The sequence below is a fragment of the Gouania willdenowi genome, chromosome 11, assembly GCF_900634775.1.
Source record: "Gouania willdenowi chromosome 11, fGouWil2.1, whole genome shotgun sequence".
NCBI lineage: Eukaryota > Metazoa > Chordata > Actinopteri > Blenniiformes > Gobiesocidae > Gouania > Gouania willdenowi.
The window spans coordinates 25,977,926-26,002,422 of NC_041054.1; the positions used below are offsets into that span (position 1 = coordinate 25,977,926).

Below are 24,497 nucleotides of genomic sequence, written 5' to 3' on the forward strand. Positions count from 1 at the left end.
TAAAGAAGCTTTAACCAACACAAGCTAAAAAAAAAGCCCATCCATTCATCGTCCAGCCTTAATAGTTTATTCTAGTGGTTTTTCTGCCAGCAAAGTAATCGATGACATCGTCATATTTCCTCAGTGAATCTGAAGGGGAAAAACAGAATGTTAGCTAGTCTATCAATCAAACCAAGTCATAGGATATGAATGTTGTGATTAGAAATTGTTAAATATTTAGATATTTATAAATAGAAGAAAAGCTGTACAAATTTAAGATGTAGCACAAAGCAGATAAAAGTAGATGAAAGTTATTTATTATTTATGATGTAGATTGACACAGAATACTAATACAACACAAGTTTACATATAGAATACAGTTGTATTAAAAGTAAAAAGGTCTCAGCTAAATTAGAAATATTAACTTTATTCTTAATAATTTATGCATCTGTAATATGTTTACTTATCTATAGATAATGTCAAGTCATTTATACACACACATTAAATAAATAAGGCCCCCTGTATGAAACATAAACTGTGACATCACTCCTCACATGTACTGTACATAATAATACATAGTTCTCTTAAAATGACGTTAAACTACAATGTAATAAATTAATAGACCGATGTTGCCATACAATCAATGTTTTTGTTTAGCTAGTATTTTATCTATTTCTGTTTAGCACTAGCTGCTAACATACCTTAGCATGGTCGCTCTGCTAGCTTGTTTGACTATCGTGGATTAATAAATTGTCGTGGATCTTCAAACACTGGCTTACCTCTGACTTTTCCACATTTTCCTCCTCTTCTTTCCATTTTTTTCTTCCCTGGGCACCAGATCATTAGTTAGGTTGTTTAGACATGACGCCTCTTGCTGCAGCAATAAACAGTAAACAACAGGTCCGAGCTGCCTGGGTCACGCCTCAGACAACCTGTCAATCGATTGGTTGTATTTTCATTATTTTCAACTAGACTAACTAATAATTAATAATACTACCAAGTTTAGTTTGCTAATAATATCAGCACTTTGATTGTTTAATTAATATAAAAAATACAATTAAAAAATGTAAAAAAAATATATACTGTATATATATATATATATTTTTTTTTTTTTTTTCCCCACCAATTTTGTACCCCCTATGATGGCCGGCGCCCCTAGCGTTTGCCTATACTGCCAATGCCACAAGCCGGCCCTGGTTGCAGATCATGTGATCCCTTCATGACCACAGTGTTCCATCTTAATCTAATGCAGGAGTCACCAACACGGGGCCCGTGGGCACCAGGTTGCCCTCATGGAACATGTGGGGGCCCTCAGCAGTTCTAGTCACCAATGAACTCCATCTAAAATCTGATTTACTTTCCAGGATTCAAACTCACAAAGATAAATCCAGATGACATACAGTATATAGTTAGTACTTAGTAGATTTAAATACTGCTGATAAAGTTTGAGTATTAATTAACCATCTTTAAATGTTTATTTTCACTAAAACAAAGGTTTTTAAGTGTTGCTAATCTGGTGTATAGTGAGTGCACATGTTATATATAATATACTGTAATATATGTATAACATATTTTTTTAAAAACACAAGGTGGATTTTAATAAAATGACTGTTACATTTTTACAAATGTTATACGATAGTTTAAAAGTTGTTTGTTAGTAGCGAGTAAAATAGGAACATGATTATTTTCTATGAAATGTAATAAAAATAAAACAATTGCATAAATTATGAGAAATAAAGTGTTTATGTTGAAACTTAAACATTTCCAATTTTTTTAAGTTACTGCTAGCCTTCCTTATTATCTTAGCCTCTAATTCTAGTGAAACCGTGAACATTTGGTATTTAAGAAGTGCTTTTCTAATTGGTAGCCCTTCAGACTATTCAGTACCTATGAAGTAGCTCACAGTTTCACAAAAGTTGGTGACCCCTGATCTAATGGATACCCCCAGAAAGATAATGATCCCTTCCACAAAGCTCAAACCATCTAAAAACAGTTTCTTCAACATGACTTCAACTGTAATTCAATGGCCTCCACAATCATCTTTTTTGCATTTATAGAGCACCTTTGGGACGGACACGGAGGTCTAACATTCACATCACGAATGTGCAGCAACAAACCTGCAGCAACTATGTAACACTGTCAGGTTAGCAAGGACCAACATCTCTGAGGAAGGTTTCAGCTTTTTAATCAGTCTATGCAGTGATTCCCATTAGTACATATACCCTTAGGGCAGTGCTTTTCAATTATTTTCTGTTTCGCCCCCCCCCCCCTAGGAAGAAGAATTTTTTTACTCCCCCTCCACTCTTTACATAGTACAATTCATCTATAAAAATGTTATAAGTACACCTCTGCATAACATTGCATCCTTATTAACATCGAAGAAAACTAAATAAAAGAAAAAAAGAAAGAAAATATACAGTAGATCAAGATTTATTGTGCATCATTTTGCCTGAAATTAAAAAAATAAGTAAATCCTTACTTAAACTACAAACATTTTCAGAATCAGACTCAGTTTTATTCACCAAGTTAAGTTTAAAAAGAATACAAGAAATTTATCTTGGTGAATGGTGCAAAGAACAAAAAGAAAAACAACAAACAAACCAGAAATACTATAATAATAATAATAATAATAATAATAATAATAATAATAATAATAATAATAATAATAATAATAATAATTATAGTAATAATAATAAGACAGTCATCAACACCGCCCGCCAGATTGGTTCTCATTATAACTCACAACCTTTTCCAGAACGTCCTAAATCTAACTTAGATGTATACATAAGAAAATATTATCACATCAGAATATACTGTAAATAGACTAACTACCTTAAACGTTTTCTAAGAAAAGCCTTCCCTTTTGAAGATACTTCGAACAGAGTAATAAAAATGGCACAAAGGCAATAACTCTGGAAGAAATAATTGTGCACTTCTCATTTTTTAAGTCCATCAAGGTATTGATACCCTGAAGCCACACAGCGAATTTGGTTATCCTATCTTAAACAGTTTCTGAGAAACGCTGTCCCCTTTAACTCAGACGGACGGACAGAGCTCAAACCTATATCACCGTTCCGCATTTGTGGCGGGGATAACAAATGATGGATATATACTATACATTTCTAAGGGTGCTTTCACACATGCCTCTTTGCTCCACACCATGCTTCGCGTCCTTGGATACTCCAGTCACTGGAACTCTGGTGTGGAGCAAACAAGCGAACTCTGGTCCTTTAAAAAATGTAGGTCTTGGTTCGGCTCAAGCAAAGCATGGTGCGGTCTTTAACCATGTGAGAAAGCAACCAGGACCAAACATAGGACTTTACATTGAAGAGCAATTGTAATGGAGCAACTGCAGCAGCTGCTGGTGCTGCGTGCCTGCCGTCACGGTAACAAGCACGAGCACACACTCACAACCCAGTGCTCCAGCAGCACAACAAATACAAATATCCATCCGTCCACCAGTCAGCAGAAAAAGTAATGCAGTTTGGGCGTCCAGTAGTGCAGTTTGTATTTACATATATGGCAATAAAGTATAATATATATTCTATATTAAACCGCAGTGTTGTTTTAGCTGTTAGATAGTTTGAGAGGGAGGAGCTTACATTCTAAGAGACATGTTAGGTGACGTCACCTACCAACGTGGGCAAAATCCAACTCGCACATTAAAAGCTGACTTTTTACAAAATGTAGAATAACAAGGGAGAGAGGAAACGGAACTCTTTCAACTCTGGCCCTCTGAATGAGGCTAAAGGGATGTATATCACTGTAGCAAAACCATTAGAAAGCTATTTTTTTCATCATACCTCCCCTTTAATGCACGTTAGATTTTTTATGGAATGCATGTTTTGTTTTATTTGAAGGTCTAATATAAATGAAAAACTTTGTTGTGCTTTTTATGAAAAGCCAAGGCTACGAGAATATTTAAAAAATGTCATAATATTCAATAAACATTTACTTTCTTTAAAAAACATGTCTAAAAATGTATTCTAGGCTATTTATGCACTATTAAAAATTTTTTATGAAAAACTTAACAACCGCATTCGATATTCAGCCAAACATTTATATTTTATTTTCGGCCTCAAATTTTCATTTCAGTGCATCCCTAGTGATTATGGGTTATTTTGAATAATGACTTTTCTGCAACCTCTCTCTTTGGAGGTATTCCTCACACAAATGGCCAGACCGATTCCAGTTCAGGATCCAGTGTTGGCTTTTGCCAGAGAATCCTACAGGAAGGCGCATCAGCTATCAAAACTTGATCCATATCTGACAGATACTGCCTCAATATGGTATAACAAAAAACTGCTTATACAAGAAATGCATGGCATGAGATGGATGGATTAAATGTGGGATACACACCCTCAGTGATGTGGTGGGAGAGAATGGCTTCAGGTTTTTTTGAAGAACTCAAAAACAACTTTGAACTGGCTAATTTAGAATTTTGGAGATTCTTACAAAAATTAGACATTGCATCCTCTCCCACAAACAGCATTTGCATAGCAGCACTGTGTCATGGTCATTTTTATATTCATCATCATATCGTCAAATGTATGTTCATGTGTACAATTTGTCATGTTTTAATACATGATGACTCCATTACTCTTTACACTTTTGAATCATGATTAAACAGTACAGATCGTACTCAGTGCAGCACAGAGTCTCTGCCAAGGCCAGAGTCTCTGCTCACATGCAGATATACACGTACCCAAAACACTATCAAGGACAGATGCATAGGCACTCTCTGTGTACGCAGTCACATGGCTACACACACTCACATACACACATGCCATACACATCCATTCATACACACAAACACATAAAACACACACACCTCCGTCTCTATGACAATCAAGCAGATACCAGGACTATTTGACCCAAGAAGAAGAAAATGTTTTTTTCTTCTTCTCTCTCCCCACCTCCTCCACTCTGTCCTGTCTATCTTATCTCCCGGGGGGGAGGAGGGAGGGGGGACTGAGCAGGGGATATACGTGATGTGTGTCAGAATTGTCTCTCTCTCGATCATCGGACCTCGGACCGGACGGTCACTGGTCACTCCACTTTGTTCCATCTTGTACTTTTTTACTTAGTTTAGAATAAACTTTTTTTTATAAAATCATCAATGCTTCTCCTGGACTCCATCATTCAACCAGAGCAATAAATCATGTCTCCAAATGAGGTCAACCGCAAATCTTGCCGTAACAACTGGTATTCAAGATCTTTCACACAAGTTAAAATATAAAAACAAGGGGGCATCCAAATTTTATGAGCTCATCAGGAGTACACACTTACCAAGAATGGATGGGCTTAAAGTATGCTGGGAAAGGGATCTGAATTTCCAAATGTCTGATGACAATTGGAGGACTGATTTTGCATCTTGGTTTTGTCATTCATGTGAGGTTCAGTCGTAACTCATGTTTTACAAGATCCTGAATAGAGCCTACTGGACACCTTCCAGGTTGGCCAGGCTCAGATTAAGAAGCAGCGATGTGTGCTGGATAGGGATGTAATGATCCACTCAACTCCCGATACGATTCACGATACGATTCTCTCACGATTTATTTTACAAAATGGGAATGTAGAAAAATGATGATTGAAAAATATTCCTTTGTTTTTTTTGGGAAAAAAACTAGAAAATATTATACAATTTTCCTTTTATTTTTCATTGTCAAAAGAATCCCTTGATAAACTATTCAAAACAATGCAATTTAACTAAAAATAAATCTTGAATGAAATAAATAAAAGAATAATACAAATGAAGAAGAAGCCTATTAATTTAAATTCTGGTTCTATAATCAATCAATCAATCAATCTTTATTTGTATAGCGCCAAATCATAACCAATGGTATCTCAAGACACTTTACAGTAGAGCAGTCTTAAGGACGGACTCTTCATTTTATGGATACACACATATGCATATATACGTATATACACATACATATGTATCCCACACCCAACATGAATTCATCATGGCGGCAAGGAAAACCTTCTGTTAAGCAGCAGGAACCTTGTGTGGATCCCATTCCTATGATGAACAGCCATCCACGTTATGCTGTGTTGGGTGTGTGCAGAGGAGAGGGTGGAGACAGAGCCGCTGAGACTCTGTAACTCCACACTAAGGATCCCACGGACCTGTAAGACAAAAGCCAGAAGGAGTACAGGAGCAAACACACAAGGGAAGAAGCAGACAGAGGGAGTGTTTGAGAGAGGAATGGGACCCTCTCCGGTCCCTCTCTAACCTAAATGACCTCTCTCTTAACGCCCTCTCCAACCTCTCTCCAACCGAGCATGCCAGACCCCCCCCCCGGCAGTCTATGCCTATTGCATCTTAATTATGAGCTATGAGCTGGTTCCTAACTAAAAGCTTTACCAAAGAGGAATGTTTTGAGCCTATCCTTAAAGGTAGAGAGGGTGTCTGCCCCCCGAACCGTGGTTGGTAGATGGTTCCAGAGAAGTGGGGCCTGATAACTGAAAGCTCTTCCTCCTATACTACTTTTAGAGACAAATGGAACAACGAGTAGTCCAGCATTTTGAGAGCGTAGTGTTCTGGGGGGATTGTATGGCACTACAAGCTCCTTGAGATAGGCTGGTGCCTGTCCATTTAGGGCTTTATAAGTGAGAAGAAGAATCTTGAATTCTATTCTATATTTTATGGGAAGCCAATGCAGAGAGGCTAATACAGGAGTAATGTGATCTCTTCTCCTAGTTTTAGTCAGTACACGTGCTGCAGCATTTTGAACCAGCTGAAGTGTCTTAAGCAACTTGCTCGGGCAGCCTGCTAAAAGAGAATTACAATAATCCAGTCTAGAGGTAACAAAAGCATGGACTAGTTTTTCGGCGTCGCCCTGAGACAGGATAAACAATGCAAAACTGCATAACAGTTCTTTTTCTTTTTAAAAGTGCAACTGAAAATGTATTTTGTGCCTTAACAATTGGACTTTAAAAAAAACAGTCATTGCACTGTATTTACATCAGATATTTGTTTGGACCAGCAGAGGGCTCTGGTAACCCAGTGGTCTGTTGACATGCAGATAATCTGTGAAGTGAAGAAGAGATGTTATGCGCTAGCTGACAGAGCTAATAGAAAAACGTGACTCTTACAGATATTCACGTAATATTACAGATATTCTTTCGGTGCTAAAGGGGTAAGGAATCATTAATGAACATATTTAAGAGTATAAGGCTGCCAGAAAGAAAGTATGAGCGAGTCATTTATAGAGTGACAGGGAAGGAGGACCTGTTTAAGTTGATATGGGACCCATTCCTCAGTCTGACGGGAATGGAAATTTAATTTTACCTTGATATTAATGTGTTTGAATCAGATGCATGTAGTGCATCTGAAAATTCCAGTGTGTTTATTTTATTTTTTTTAAGGTTGATCGTCTGCTGTCTAGCCTGAGTGAAGTTTGTTGTCAGATACTTTTGTCAAAACAAAGAAAAAGAAAGGAAAAGCAGGTTAACAGTTGTATGGGACATTGTTTGAGCGGTCTGCACTTTTAATGTGTAGTTGATGTGGAAGTACATATACACTGTACATTTGATTGTGTGGACTGAATAAATAAATAAGTGACAGGAAAGCGCCACATCATCACAGCATTGAAGTTTGAAGTATTCTGTCCAATCGGCGACAGACCGTTTTGCCTGCGTGACGTTCAGAAAGTTTGGTGCGCTTGGCAAATAGAATGTGTGAAAGCGGACCGGACCATCAATGTTGCAGATTCACCACCTGAATACGACTGAGTCCACTGGACTATACGTGTGAAAGCACCCTACAAGTGATGCAGGTATTTGATACTGAAAAATACATTTAAATACACAATAAATAATAATAATAATATTAATAATTATTATTATTATGATTATAATAATAATATTAAATTAACCAGTAACATTAACTCAAGAACACAACATAAATAAAATACTTTAAGCTACAACACAAAAAAATCAGATCGGTTGTCCTCCATTGGCAACATGATTTGTGCTGTGGTTGAATGATGAAATCCAGTCAAAGCATGATGATTTTATAAAAAAGGATTTATTATAAACTAAATGAAAAGGAGCACAAAAAAATGTCTTCCATCCTGTAGGAAGGGCAAGCGGCCAGCCACTAACTGGAAAGTTCCACAGCTTAAACGTTTTACAGATAGAGAAAAGTCCCACCCTGATGAGAGGAAAGGAGGGGGCCAGATGCCCTAACAGTGGAGATGTTGGAGCAATAATATCTGTCTTAATAATGTGTGTGCATCAGTTGGTGTGTATGTATGTGTGTACGCGTATCTGCATGTGAGTACACATGTGAGTCTGCCATTGGCCTTGACAGTCAGATGCAGCTTATCTGTGTACGTAGGTGAAAGTATGCAAGTCGGCCATTTAAACCCTCTCCGAAGGAAGAACTGAAAGGCATAAAACGAGCTTTGGTATGAGACCTTCAGCAGAGATTGTTGCTGGCACTGTGAATACAGCACAATCTGTCTGTACTGCGGGTAATCTAATCTAACATGACTCGACAAAATGTGCACATGAACACACATTTAATGATATGATGATTAATATAATAATTGCCATAACATTTGTCATGTCAAAATGTTAAGTGGCATTCACAAAGCGGGATGATTGTTGGCAATATTCGACATGTTTTCGCTGAAAAAACTCAAGTGTCAAGTGTCCCACTTCCTCCGGTGGGGTTTGAGTCTCACCCTCTCCCCCCGCAAAGTGTTTCAGCCGCGGGCCCGCTCCACGCCCCTCGGGCACTCGGCCTCCCTTATCAAGCATTCCTGGGGGATGCGACCCGGTTTGCCGTCACCCTGTGCGACGCACCCCAGCAGGAAGGTGGGTTCAATGTCTCCGGAGTAACCCTCATCTTGAGGTCCAAGAGAATATACATTTGGTGTCGCGGACTGAAAATTTTGGGAACCTCTGCTCTATGGTCTCGAACAGAGCACACACTCAGACACAAGAGCGCGACTTCCCCCTACCGTAATAGATGTGCAATTATACTTTACTCAAGTGCAGCAAAAAAAAAAAAAACATGTTTCCCAGGGCCATAATTGGATTTGCCTGTGTGCCTGTGAGTCAGCGCACAGGGATGAGAATATCCCACCAAGTGAGTTAATAAGCCAATCACAAGTTGTGATTTTAGCACGTTGTGATTCAGGCTGACAACAACATTTTTATACTTTTAGCATGGTTAGCGGTGAAGCGCAGCTACAGTTTGGGAAGGCACCGCTGTCTTGAAAGTCAGCGGTGTGGGAATAATTTGCTTTCATTGTCGAGTCTAATGACAAGTAACAGAAAATGGTGAACAAAAAAATTTGTGTCTGTAAACTTTGTTTTACTCATATTGCCAATTTAAATGAAAGCATTTCCAACAAGACTTACATCTGCAGTGTCATCACCCTGCAATATTGTTGTCTGGAAGCAGGGTGGCGAAACGGAAAAAACCATTATCCAAAAAGCAACAGTCCCTCCTTGCTCTCGGAGGAGACGGGATGCTTTTTCCTTCACCTCCTCCTTTTTTTCCTGCTTGCTGCTTTTTGTCTTGTCATAATCTACTAGGAGTCTCTCTCTGCATTCCGATCCTAAATCTAAATCATGGAATTGATCAGCTGGTCTCTCAACGCTATTGGTCAAATTTTCTCAACAAGGAGGTCGGACAAGGGAGAGCCCATGTGTCCTGAGGATGTGGAAGACATCCACCGGATTGGAATTTATGATAACAGGTCTTTTGCTGATTGGAACTGCAATTTTCCTGATTTATCACAAAGTTTGGATTATTTTTCTGGTACTAAAACTATTATAACAAACAGTTCCAGATTTCATGAATCGCATTGCATCTCTTGCATTCATTTATTTGCATTCACCTACTATGAATATTCATCAGAGGGAAACGCGCTAAATGAAATGAGGATGCATTTGGAAGTGCAGCTGCAGCGCACACCTGATTCCTTGGGCTTTGTACACCTTATTAGTGCGTGGAGTAACGTTTGCACACATTTTATTACCCCTAAACCTTTTGTGAATCCACCCCTTATTACCTTATCCAGGGCTTCTCGCTCCAGCAGGTCCTGCACTGCCAGTAACTTGATGCTGCAATCAGAGAGAGGATGACCTGTAGATTTACAAATACAGACAAGCCCATCAGCAGTATATGACTGACACAGTCAACTTAGTTTTACAGCCGCCAAAGAGTCACAAAGCATAGGGTGACTCGTCAATGCCCCTTTGTGTGATGATCAAGGCAAGCTGGGCCTGCCTTCCATACAGGCAACACAAACGGCCGCCTAGAGCACCATCTGCTGGAAGGGCGCCAAATTGCACCCCCCATTTTTAAAAAAAAAAAGGTATAATAAACGTGAAACACACCCTTTACAACCACTGTACATGTTTTCTCTTAATTGAATATTAATAAATCTTTAACTATAACTGCTAATCTCCTGCCCATATTTCTATTTATTTTATTTTAATTCTTGTTCTCTTCTATATAATGCTATTGTGTTGTTTGGTTTTAAGATTTGTGTTACTGACGAGTAAAACCAAACAGGAAAGTAGAATTGTCCTTGAACTGAAACTTTTATATGTTATTTAAACTTTTGATTGCACTGTTTTGCATTGCTTTTTGATTTTGCACCTTTAGTGTTTTCTATCTTTAGCGTGACCTGTTAGATCGTGTGTACTGATCTACTGTATTTTACAAGTGCCATCATTAGGGTTTCTTATAAGTATGAATCACAATGTCTGTGAAGGTTTTAAGTCATACAGGTCATGTTTTTTTATGATAGGTTTTTTCTGATACCCTCAGCTTAGCAGCTGGTTGGTTTGTCGCGCCTGGTACAGTGAAACTGTGAATGGAACATTAAATCATTCAAGACATTATGTTCTCTGCGCTTGGTCAAGTGTACATGTTGCTGGCCATGTTGGTTGTTAATAGACACAGAACCAAATATTTCTGTGTGCGAAAAAATGTCTGTCAGCCGTTGACGTCACACACAAAATGGTAGATTGCAGGCTCAGGAATTGTGACAATAAAAGGGCTTGCTCTATTTTAATTAACCAAAACAGAAAATGAACAAAACATTACTGCTTTATTACCGTTAATTCAAAATACATCAATTTGTCAAACTTTTTCTCTTTCCCTCTAATGGAATGAAATCGCCCTGTAGTCGTTGCAGAAACTGCTCCAAAACTGTTTTCACCTCAATGCTTGACTTTGGGGATTGTGTTCTTTGGGTAATACAATAAACAAGGTGGGCTGAGTTGAGTTGTAGTCAATTACAATGCAGTCTGCTCCTAATTGTTTTACTTGGTGACTGAGGTTTTGATTGCCTTCAGATCATTAACAATCTGTTCCAGTCTGGGTTTCGAGCAGCTCACAGCCCCGAGACAGCCCTAGTAAGGGTCACCAACGACCTGCTGATGGCGGCGGATTTTGGATGTCCATCCCTTCTTGTCCTCCTTGACTTATCAGCAGCGTTTGACACAGTAGATCATGCCATCCTCCTGGATCGTCTACAATCCACCGTTGGTCTTCGCGACATGGCCCTGAGCTGGTTCCAGTCCTATCTGGCTGGTCGGACTGAGTATGTAGCCCTTGGTGGAGCTAAATCCTCTACCCAGCCGGCCACCTGTGGTGTCCCCCAGGGATCTGTCCTTGGACCACTTTTATTCACTTTATACATGCTCCCCCTTGGCCATATAATCAGCAGGCATGGCGTGTCATTCCATTGCTATGCCGATGACACGCAGCTCTACATCAGGTTGGAGCCCTCACCCCCTACTGCCCTTTCATCATCTTCATCACTAGCCACACTGACAACCTGTCTGGAGGAGACTAAGGCGTGGATGAATCTCAACTTCCTACAACTCAATAGTTCCAAAACCATGCTGGTCTGCAATCCACATCAGGTTCAAACATCCCCCATAACTTCTATCCCCTTTTCTGGTCAGGAAATTCCACTCTCTGCAGCAGTCACCAACTTGGGTGTGAGAATGGATTCTCACATGATGTTTGACACACACATAAAGCAGCTGTGCAAAACCTCCTTCTACCACTTGAGGAACCACACGAAACTCCGCCCCACACACTCTCTGCCCGACGCTGAAAAACTGGTACATGCTTTTGTCTCCTCCAGGCTAGACTATTGTAATGCTCTCCTCATCGGGATCCCAAGCAAGAGCATTCGCAAGCTTCAATACATCCAGAACAGCGCTGTTAGGATCCTGATGGGGGTGCTCAAATATGATCATATCACCCCCCTCCTAAAATCACAGCACTGGCTCCCTCTGGAACAAAGAGTTGAATATTAGATCTCCCTCCTCACCCACCAGTGTGTACACGGAAATGCCCCAACCTACCTAAAGGAACGTCTTATCCCTCAGACCTGCTCGAGCACCCTCCGTTCCGGCAAAGCTCTCCTCCTTAAGATCCCCAGAACCAAGCTGCACAGCATGGATGACCGAGCCTTCTGCTCGACTGCTCCCAGACTGTGGACTCTTTTAAAAGCAGCCTAAAGACACACCTTGTTACAAAGGCCTTTCCGTAGCCTTTTTTATGCCTCGTTGTTATTGGTTTTAAACTGTTTTACTAGTTATGTTCATTATAGGTCTTAGGCTTTTTTGTAGCACTTTGAGATTTCTTTAATGTAAAGTGCTATACAAATAAAATCTATTATTATTATTCTTATTAACAAGCTTCTGTCATGCAGCTTTTGGCCTCACCTTTCTAATCATCCTACCTTCCACATGGCAGGGGATATCTATCTATCTATATTGAATTATCTGTGGCTCCCAACCTCCAGTTTATTTTAGTCTTGAATGTCTCTTATGATGCTAAAAGTTGCTGACCCCAGTGCTAAGCACCAGGGATAGGCAATATAGATTAAAAAATGTATTGTGATAATTTCTGGTATTTATCATGGTATGATAAATAAAAACAATGAATAAATATAAAAAACGATTCCCAACTTAGTGTAAATAGGTTCCTTACAAACACAAATTAAATTTAATACATCAACACTAGAATCTGCTTCAGTAATAGCATAATAAGTTACATAATGTTTTGGTTGATGAATATCATCCTGATCTCCTATAATTAAACCAGATCAGGCTTGATGATTCAATCATTGATCTAGTGCAGGGGTCTGCAACCTTTACTCTCAAAGGAGCCATTTTGCCTAATCTCGCCAGGATTGAAGTCCTTCCGGAGCCGTAAAAAATACCTTCTCAAGGAAAACAATAGTGTATAAAATGCTATGCAGTTAAAATAGTATCGAATAATTTTGAGAGTTAATGGATTTGAAGAGCTACAAAAAATAACTTGATCATGTCGTTCAACACATGCTAATTGCTAATTTCTTGCAGCATATCAAGCATACATAATAAGATGGCATGTTGGCAATGAAATAAATCTTTCCCCACACAAATACAATCTCTATTTTTTTTCAGAGTAGTCTTTTTGTTAGTTTAGTTATCTTAAAAGGAATTTACAACCTAGGTTAGCCACAGGGGCAATGAAAGTTGATGGTCTGTAGTGGATGTGATTTATTTTTAGGTTAAACAACTGTTTTATCAGATTTTTATTTTATGTTAATGGCATTAATCATCAATACCCTCTGTAAGAAATACCAATTCATAATTTAATTTTTTTTTTTTAAAGCTATAGGGAGCCATTGCAAAAGAGTTAAAGAGCCACATGAGGCTCCAGAGCCGCAGGTTGCAGACCCCTGATCTAGTGAGAGCAGGTACAAATGATAACGATTTAACAATTCCGATGCTTTATCAATTCCTGCTTATCGATCCGGTTTTTTTATCAATTCTCTTATCAATTCTCAAACAGGCTGAAAAACAAGCAGTACATGAGTACAGAAAAGAATACAACCTGGTTTATTAAAATAAATGTCAGGTTTATTAATATAAATCTTAATTATTCACCACTGAGAATAAACAATACTCAAATTAGTCAAAAATAAAAATAAAAATAATACTCAAATGAGTAAAATGAGTCCACAAGTCAAGTGGCTATTGGCTTAATAAATTAACCTCATTTATATCATTATCATACAACGTTAGCCAGTTGTTTAATTTTGATTTACATTGCAATTTTGCGAGTAGTGGCACGCAGCTCGGGAAGAATTGATAGCGGAATTGTAAAGGGTTTTTGTTAGCAATACCAAAGAATTGTTTAAGTAAGAACCGGTTCCTAAATTAAATGCACATCCCTACAAACAGTATATTTCACACATAATCACAATAGTTACATTACTGTCTAATGGAGCCAGCTTTTACTTGTGAAACACGTGAAATATAATAGTAAAATATTCCGTTTCACTATTTGGGACAGATGAATAAAAACTGTTTTATGCTAACATTTATTTCACGTGTTGTTTTTTTTGTTTTATTAATTAATTAAGGGATTCCTGTGGGAGGTCCTCCGGGAGTATGGGGTATCGAACCTCCTGATAGGAGCTGTTTGTTCCCTGTATGACCGGAGTCAGAGTCTGGTCCGCATTGCCGGCAGTAAGTCGAAATCGTTTCCGGTGAGGGTTGGACTCCGCCAGGGCTGCCCTTTGTCACCGATTCTGTTCATAACTTTTATGGACAGAATTTCTAGGCGCAGTCAGGGCATTGAGGGGGTCTGGTTCGGGGGCCTCAGTATTGCATCACTGCTTTTTGCAGATGATGTGGTCCTGTTGGCTCCAACATACCGTGACCTTCAACTCTCACTGGATCGGTTCGCAGCCGAGTGTGAAGCGGCCGGAATGAGAATCAGCACCTCCAAATCCGAGTCCATGGTTCTCGACCGGAAAAAGGTGGAGTGCCTTCTCCGGGTTGGAGATGAGGTTCTGCCCCAGGTGGAGGAGTTCAAGTACCTCGGGGTCTTGTTCACGAGTGAGGGAAGGATGGAGTGAGAGATCGACAGGCGGATTGGTGCGGCGTCTGCAGTGATGCGGAGTCTGCACCAGTCCGTCATTGTAAAGAGGGAGCTGAGCCAAAAAGCGAAGCTCTCTATTTACAGGTCGGTCTACGTTCCAACCCTCACCTATGGTCATGAACTTTGGGTCATGACCGAAAGAACAAGATCACGGGTACAAGCGGCCGAAATGAGTTTCCTCCGTAGGGTGGCTGGGCTCTCCCTTAGAGATAGGGTGAGAAGCTCAGTCATTCAGGAGGGGCTCAAAGTAGAGTCGCTGCTCCTCCGCATCGAGAAGAGCCAAATGAGGTGGCTCGGGCACCTAATTAGGATGCCCCCTGAACGCCTCCCTAGTGAGGCGTTCAGGGCACGCCCCTCCGGAAGGAGGCCCCGGGGAAGACCCAGGACACGCTGGAGAGACTATGTCTCTCGGCTGGCCTGGGAACGTCTCGGGGTCCCCCCGGAAAAGCTGGAGGAAGTGGCCGGGGAGAGGGAAGTCTGGGCCTCCCTACTGAGGATGCTGCCCCCGCGACCCGGAAACGGCTAAGCGGGAGAAGATGGATGGATGGATAATTTAAAGCCAGAAACAGGAAAACAAACCAATTAAAAAAACGGTGTTTTTCTGATTGGTTTTAAATCTAAATAATCAAAATAACAAAGGCAACAAATTATATTGTTTTGTTTGTGTTTTTTAAAAAGCACAGTTGATTCTATATCTATACCAGAAAAAATCTGTTAAAGCAGGTGACGACAGTTGCAAACACTGCGGCTTCTTGGCGGACTTGAAAGTAGGGGTGTCCCGATCCAATATCAATATCGGATATCGGTCTGATATTAGCCTGAAAAATAGCGGATTCAAATTTGCGGATTTTTAAAAAAAATTTTTTTTATTTATTTCTTTTATTCAATTGTAGAATACTGTAGATATTATGCTGATGGTTAAAAATTATGTAACCAATTGGTTAATAATAAATGGATCAGTTTTTCTGATACCTACTGTTTCTGACTATTGTTCTCCATTTGAGTAACATCACTTGTTAAAGCCTTTTCTAGCATTCTACACTACAAAATAAGTAATTATTATTTCTTTATTAAAGAAGAGGGAGAGAAAAAATAATAATTAAAAAGAAAAGTATGTATGATTCATGCTAATATAACGCCTTAGCTTTCAGAAAGTGGTGGAATTTCTCAAATAGAACATGACTATGCTGTACACTCTCCCCAACCCCGCTCAAAAAAAGGAAAAAAAAGGTGCAACCAAATTCTGTGCTGGTGCGACCAACTGAGAAAGTTAGTCGCACCAGTGCCACCACTGGAAAAGTTAGTGTAGAGCCCTGATTTCTGTTGTCGTTTTTGTATAAATATTGTTTCATTTTTTGTTTTGTTCTACTCATTTAGTATATTTTTAATATAAATACCTTATGTGTGGTGAAGGCATGTTTTGAGATGTGTGTGTGTAAGAGAAAGAAAGTGTGTGCGTGTATGTGTGTGGTACAATCATAATAATAACGTCAATGAAGCGCAAAGTAACTAGCATTTCATTTTCTGTGTAACACTTCACTAATACACTTTTTCACATAAGGCCTTGCCATGTGGCCACTACAACTATCTTCCCTGTTAATCAGCCATTATTCACCTATGTGTATGTTCTTTACATGCCGTGCGGTGGCTGCCTCTCGGCCTGGGGTCTCTAGGGCATCTGGGGGGCTGCTCGGTCGTGGGGGGTGGCCTGGCTGCACTTTCAAGCCCGGGGGCAGCGCCTGGGTTCGCGGAAGTGGCTCTTGCACACACATTAGTTGTGGATACACTGGCATGCCTTGGGCTGTGGGATAAGCTTGTACTGGGCTTAACCTCAGAAACGTTGATTACAAAACACTCACTCCTTCCCTCTGCTCACCAGACTGTCTTAACTGATCACACAACACAAAAAGCACAATATGCACAACGATAACATCACATTGCACTCTCACCTCAAAACATTCAACTGTTCCCCACCCTGTCCATTTTTCTACCCAGACTCCCTCTTCCCTTCTCCCTCACCTAGGTGCAACACTGTGCTCTCTTTTTATATCCTCCCTTTAATAAAGTTTACCCTTCCTTAGGGAGGGTTGGTGATGGTAACAATGATGCAATAAAATAAATTAATTTACTTAATCGCAATAACAAAACATTCATTGTCGTCGTGAAAAGATTGCACTACATGTAGTGTTGACCTTCGACAGCATGTGCAGACAAGGTAAAAAAAATAAAATACAAATGCTTAACGGAGACCTGTATTTTCCTAACTTTAGTAGCAGGTTAGTTTTAAACCCCCACAACCCTGAAAAAAGGAACAAGAGGGTCCTAAAATTGATGGAAGGGTGTGTTAGTTTTAAACAGCAGAGCAGAAAGAACCAAGTCAGCCTATGTTGACATATTTACCTGCATTAAAATGTCAACTCAACACAGAACTCCATCTTCCCTTAACCTAGTGCTGTTGGTGATGTGACAAATAGCTTTTTGATGACTAACACCATAGAGCCAAGTACAGGAACCTTTTGTAAGTAGAAGTTCATTGAACTCTAGAAGCTCTGAGCTTGTGCTTGGGGGAAAGCCAGGAGGTGTGGATCTTTTGGTTGCTCGTACAGTAAAGCTCTAAACAAACACATCTTTTTCCAGCGCCCCACGCACATAACCCTGTTGACTTTTTCTTCATTGATCGTACAAGATTCCCATCAGGGCTATGGATCCCAAGGAGTGCAGTAAAGGGGTCACAAAGATGAACCTGGGCCTGGAGTGAGGACTTGAACTGGGGTGGTTTTGGATGATGATCAAAAAAAATGAGAGGCCTTATCACAACACACGTCCCTTTAAACTGTGATGTGTTTTTTGAGGCCAGGTTGCACTGGGTGTGACAGAGGTATATGACACAACAAACAGATGCCTGGAGTAACAAACACAGCCGGTGTCATCAGTAAGCAAACACACTCAGGGCTTGACAGTAATGCTTGCCTGCTTGACACTGGCAATTAAAAATTGTACTCTGGCAAGTTATCATTAGCCTACACTATAAAAAGTCAAACAAGCACCTTTCAAGAGGCTGAACTGATGTGTTACAAAGCGCTTATAGTGGCATTCGACGGGTTTGTAATAAAGTTTCAGTTTGTTGTATATTCATTTGCTACCCCACAGCCTGGAAGGCGCTGTAGGTTAGTAAGGCTGTATTGAAGGTGTGTATGCATGGAGAAGAGAGAAGAAGTTGAGCAGTAAAACACTTAAAGTTCATGCATTACTCTGCCGCTTCATTTCATTATCACTACTGCTGCCAAAACTAATTAGCAATGAGGAATGTTTCAACCGTCCGCTGGACAACCTGCGATTTCGATCAATCTGTACATTACACATACTCGAGTTTGAAAAAACTGGCAAGCTACTTTGTTCATATGGCGCAGCTGTTCCAACTGCGTTTGTTTTTAGCTCTAGTTTTTCAATGCTTGTTAATTTCAGTTCTGGCATCCCACCCAATACACCAGACATTCACACGCAGAATCCCTGCAGTATTTGCACTAGCCTCAAAAGAAATTGAAACAATTTTCCATCACACACCATGGTTGTGAAGTTCCATTGACCCAGCTTCAGCCAATCAGGGAGCCTGATTTCTTGATAATGACGTCAGGGAGAGTTTATGTAGGTCAACAAAGATGGCTGCGCCTGGTCACAAGAGGTGACATGTCGCAGAAAATGCGTCACTGCCACTTCAAGGGAAGGAAGGAGAAGCTGTGACACCAGTAGTACTATATTCAGTACAGTGAGTTGGATTTGGAAGCACTTCCCCACTACCATCCATCTTGCTACAAACAATGTAGTGACAAAAAACAACTGTTTTACGCCAAACAAAGAGCATAGAAATGTGCACAACAGTCAGATGGTGAGTGAATAACAAACAGACCTGCGAGTATTATTGAACTCACTCTGCTGAGCTAGCTGGGGCTGGTTTAATGTGTGTTTAATGTGAAGTGTTAAATTCAAATTCAAGTGTTTTCATCATCATCATCATGTATCAGACATAAGCTATTTATTGTCTGGTCTTCTATGAAGTTAGTAATAAATGCACTTTAGGCCTATGACACATTTATGTTTGAATTACACAACTACATGTACATTTTTGTTATAAACTGATATAAAATTGGAAAATGGTAATATTATATATAAATATAAATAATATGAGAGTTGCTTTCCCTCTACTGTAGGTCTTGCTTGTGTCTGGTCGCCTAGCCCTAGGCCATAGCAAAATTTGTCACTGACTCTGCACTATACTAGTACAGTCGGAAGTATGAATTCATGTGGGAGCTTAAGTGTCACTTATGTCAAATGAGTATGTGTTTGAAGGTTGGATGTACAAAGAGGTGTACATACTCTGTAGTGTTATAAAGGGATATATTTGTGGGGGTGCAAAGTAAAATAACGTGCAATTTCCCTGGTTTAATTCTATTGGACATGCGCATGATAAATTAATACGGTAAATAAAGTTTGCATCAATGCGGCGGTTTAGGTAGAATCTGACAAAAGACACAAATTTGTACAAAATAAAACTATGTATTTTTTTTATATTTCTATGTATATTTTTAACATTTCTTAGTGCAGGGGTGCTTATCATCCCAGGTTAGTAATTAACTCATTCAGTGCCAGCCATTATCAGATTTTCGACCCCCCTCAGTGCCAGCCATTTTTTTTAGCATTTTGACTGATTTTAAAGACCCACAGAATATTTTCTACTATGACTATCTAAAATCTGACACCAGATTCTAAAAGATTGAAGCCTCTACTTTCATCAACAACAAAAAAACCATTTGCTTCTGGCTTGTTTCGTTCTTTTGTAATCAGCCGTTGAATAGAGCGTTTCCTTATATAGAAAAAAAAAAAAAAAAAAAAAACACAGACCGGGCTTTTGATGGCAAAATTATTATTATTTATCTATCTGGGTCAGAGATGAATTGATTTCTTACTGTATTTTGGCATTCCTCCAACTTTCTCTCCCGTCAGTCTGCACACACAACTTCCTCTTCCTCCCGGACATACAGAGTGTCACTGCTTGCCCCATTTTTCTATGGTTTTTATCTCACAATCGCCACATTATCCATGAATTCTGTCTCGTAAATGCCTTTCCTTTCTCCTTCTGAGCTCTGTGTAGCATGGATGATCTCTCATCCAAAGGTGCTCTGCTACCTCCTACATGTCACCTATTATTTTGCTATCTGGCTCACAGGCTGGGGGTATTTTGTACCCACCTCGACACCACCCCTCCTCCCAACATGCAGGGATGACCCGTTTGGCCCGGTTAGTTGATGGTTTTATCTCACGATCACAACATTATCAATAATCCACTCAGGTCCACACATGTTCTGTGTTAGTATGTGGTGTTGTGAGCTGCTTGATACTTCACAATATCACTCAGTAGCGCCATAATCTCACTTTTTCCTGCTTTGCTGGGTAGCATCAGTGGCTAATCTCACATCTAAAGGTGCACTGCTGCCATCTTCAGGACAAAGTTGTTCACTACAACACCCCACAGCTTAGATATTGATGAGGGACCGCCGCCAGGGTGTTTTCTAGTAATCCCCGTGAAAAAATGCAAATGATGAGTTATCTCGTCAATGGCACTGAGGGTTTGGATTTGAAATGACGAGATATTTCATCAATGGCACTAAGTGAGTTAATATAAAAATTAAAAACAGATGTAACTTAGCGAGCAGAACGAAAATAACTTCATTCAGTTTGACTATCAAAGCTTTTATCACAGCAATATTAGAAAGGATAGACATTATAGTTATTAATTGTTTTCTTAATTTGTGTGTATGTATAAAAATGTTATAAACATATACTGTACCATCAGTTGTTAAATGATTCCCTCGGGTCTCTTATTTCTAGTCTAAGCTAGGGGTGCACTGATTGCAATTTTCTGAAAACTGGAGTACTCCAATAAAATGCACATTAAAGGATAGAACAGACTTCCCACAGTGTTTCTATCTTGAATCCTCAACCAAGAAGATTCCTTATGTCTACTTAAAATAGGGTTATAATGTTTTTTGTAAATTCAAACATAAAAGAGAAACTAAACCCCTGCTTTCTACTGACCTGCCACTAGAGGGAATTCAAAAAAATGCTTCGATTTTCAGCTGAGAATTTTCAGACTCACTACAATCACAGACACACACAATCACGATGTGAAGCTCACACACAGCCCTACATACACTATATCACACAGGGGCAAACAGCCCTGCTCTCCAGTTATCAGCCTCCCACCACCTCTGGCACACACATCGACAAAATGTACATGCATGTCTGCGCACATGCAGAGACAGACGGGAACACACACACACACACACACACACACACACACACACACACACACACACACACACACACACACACACACACACACAATGGCCCTGATTCTGAGTGCACATTGTGTCGAACAACAGGATCAACGACTTATGAAACATTTGTATTTGACCAATCCCAGCGCACCAATGTTCGGGTGTTGATAAATGCGGCACCTGAATTTGTTCATCATTAACATGTTCCTTTTCTTTTTGTCCCAACCTCACTTTAAAGCTAAAAGTTATTTGTTGAATTGGTGAATGGTCATGATGAATGTAGTTAGTTACTCATGCTTGGTATAGGTCATCTACTAATAAATACTAACAGACACTATGGAGACAAGAAATAACATTTGATTCAAAAGACTGATTCCAAGATGCACTTTCATGCAAATTTAAATGAGGTATCAAGTGGGACCTGCAGTAACATTAGAACACACACACGACCCAAATTTAGTCAGTGTCTCTTTAAGCCCAAACACGTTTCAACCCGACGGCATTTACATCCGTGCGCGCCCATGTATAATGATTTATTGTGAGTTATAAACATGACGAGCAGCTTCATGTGCGCTACATGCTATGTCTGGTAGAAGCTCTGTTTATATTGGAGGGTTCATGTACAGTGACCCCATGTTAGCTACTTGTTGTTCTTTACATAGCTAGTAGCCCACAATAGCTACATTTACATGAGAGCTTTAATTCCCCTTTAATTCAGAATAAAACACTTTTATCACTGAAGGAGTAGGATACACACGGCTGCTTAGCACCGAGAGCCAACAGAAAAACTACACTTCCCACAATGTAAACTGACCTGTTGGGCCTCTACCTCCCACAATGCACCATTTATTTAAAGCGACAGGCTGGGCCGGATCAACAAACGGACATCATATCCTGTCCAAAATAGCGGCTCTGCATAGTTTATGCCAGAGGGTATAAAATGCTTCTAAAAGGTCATTTTAAAGTGTCTTTTTATAAAAAGGTGCACATATTGTTTATTGGTAAGACATTTTTTGTTTTACACATTTTCACTACAGGTACCCTTTAAGTCTTTTAATGCTATTGGGTGATGAAGAGTTCAAAACCAAAAATAATGAGCCCACACACATCTCCCCATTGCCTTGAACATGCTGTGTTGCATTATGTACTCAGACACCAAAGGCATGAAAAAGGTGACAAAAAAATTTATCTTATGGGGGATCCTCCTCCAGAGATACTCCAGAGAGATTTTTTTTTAAAATTTTAACACAAATTGAGCAATCTTGAAAACTCTGCAAACAATAAACAATAAGGCAAATTACACTATTTTCTTCAAGCAAAAAAAAACATGTATTCACACCACTCAAGCTGTTGTTAGTGAAAAACAATAAAAAAAATGTATATATGAAGAATTGTGATGTTAAAGAAAAACCGAACATTTGTACCATTTTTCGCTTTGTTACTTAACACCACTGCTACTGGTTTTATAGTCATTTAACAGCTTCCATAATTTGCCTTGTTTCTTTCCTTTTTTGGTCTGAACAAACCTCTCAAGCTTTTTGTTGATCCATAAGCCTTTTACCAACCACTCTTTCTTTCTCCAGTGCGTTTTCATTGTACTCAGCTGCAGCGAGGTCGGGTGAAATAACTGGTAAACATTAATAAAACATACATAGGGCACTACAAAATAAATGTTATTTTCCAAATTCCATTTTATTCTTTTTTTCCAAAATCTGTTTTCCACGTTCTAATTTTTTTATTCAGTTTGTTTTTTGTTTTTTTTAAATAAATATTTTATCTTTTTTTTTTTCAGAAAATATTGGTTTTCAACTCCTGTGAGGAAACAAAATGAATAATAATTAAAAAAAAAAGAAAACCAAAATTAAACAGAAATGTATGTCAAAAAGAAATTGTAATTTAAAACCATGTGTAAACTCTAATTAAAAGGTAACTATAGATTGTCCTGACATGGATTATTATTTCTGCTCCTTTTAATTATCTATAATCACTAGTACAGTGCCCGTTGGAAGTATGTATTCATATAATGGGAGCATAAGTACAGTTATCAATTATGACCAAATGAGTATGCGTTTGAAGGTTGGATATACAAAGAGGTGTACATACTCTGTACTCTGTAGTGGGGATGTAACGATTCACTCAACTCCCGATACGATTCGATTCACGATACTGGGTTCACGATACGATTTTCTCACGATTTATTTTACAAAATGGGACTGTAGACAAATGATGACTGAAAAATATTCTTTTATTTTTTGGGGGAAAATACTGTTCTATTTTCCTTTTATTTTTCATTGTCAAAAGAATCCCATGATAAACTATTCAAAACAATGCAATTTCACTAAAAATAAATCTTGAATTGAAATAAATAAAGGAATAATACAAATGAAGAAGAAGCCTATTAATTTAAATTCTGGTTCTATAGTAAACAATTCAAAACTACATAATAGTTCTTTTTCTTTTTAAAAGTGCAACTGAAAATGTAGTTTGTGCCTTAACAATTAGACTTTTTAAAAAAAAAAAAAAAAAAAAAAAAGTCATTTTACTGTGTTGACGTCAGATATTTGTTTGGACCAGCAGAGGGCGCTGGTAACCCAGTGGTCGGTTGGCATGCAGATATTCCACCAGTGAAGAAGAGATGCTATGCTAGCAGACAGAGCTAATAGAAAAACGTGACTTTTACAGATATTCACGTAATATTACAGATATTCTTTCGGTGCTAAAGATGTAAAGAATCATTTATGAGAATGTTTAACAGTAAATGGCAACCAGAAAGAAAATAGTAGCAGATTCCGCCCGTCACGTCCACTTCTGGAAGGATTAATATATAGCGCCCTCTGCTGTTTAAAAAAAGTACTGCGATTCAATTTTCAGAGCATCGATGTGAACCGTGATACCTATGAATCGATTTTTAACTGCCTTATGATTAATCGTTACATCCCTACTCTGTAGTGTTATAAAGGGTTTTATTTGTGGGTGCAAAGTAAAATAGTGTGTGATTTCTCTGGTTTAATTTTATGGGACATGTGCATGATAAATGTGTTTGTTTTTATACTCTTATTTTTTAATGTATGTTTTTTGGAGTCATAATGTGTATTTTTATATCTTTCTGTTGTCTTTTTGGGCATTTTTTGTATAATTATTGTTTTTTTGTTGCCATTGTAGTGATTCTGGAGTCATTTTGTGTATTTTTGGGTTTTTTTGCTGTAGTTTTGTACATTTCAGTTGTCATTGTAGTGTATTCTGAGTCATTTTCATGTTTT

At 38.9% G+C, this 24,497-nt stretch overlaps 1 protein-coding gene across 1 annotated transcript in view; it reads right to left on the reverse strand.

The window, feature by feature from the left end:
* The window catches only part of eepd1 (endonuclease/exonuclease/phosphatase family domain containing 1), a 35,469-nt gene that overhangs the window by 3,733 nt on the left and 7,239 nt on the right, over window positions 1-24,497 (reverse strand). Inside the window, exon 2 of the mRNA XM_028461850.1 lies at window positions 10,011-10,062. Within this exon, the coding sequence (XP_028317651.1) occupies window positions 10,011-10,062 (52 nt within the window). The remainder of the gene's footprint in view (window positions 1-10,010; window positions 10,063-24,497) is intronic.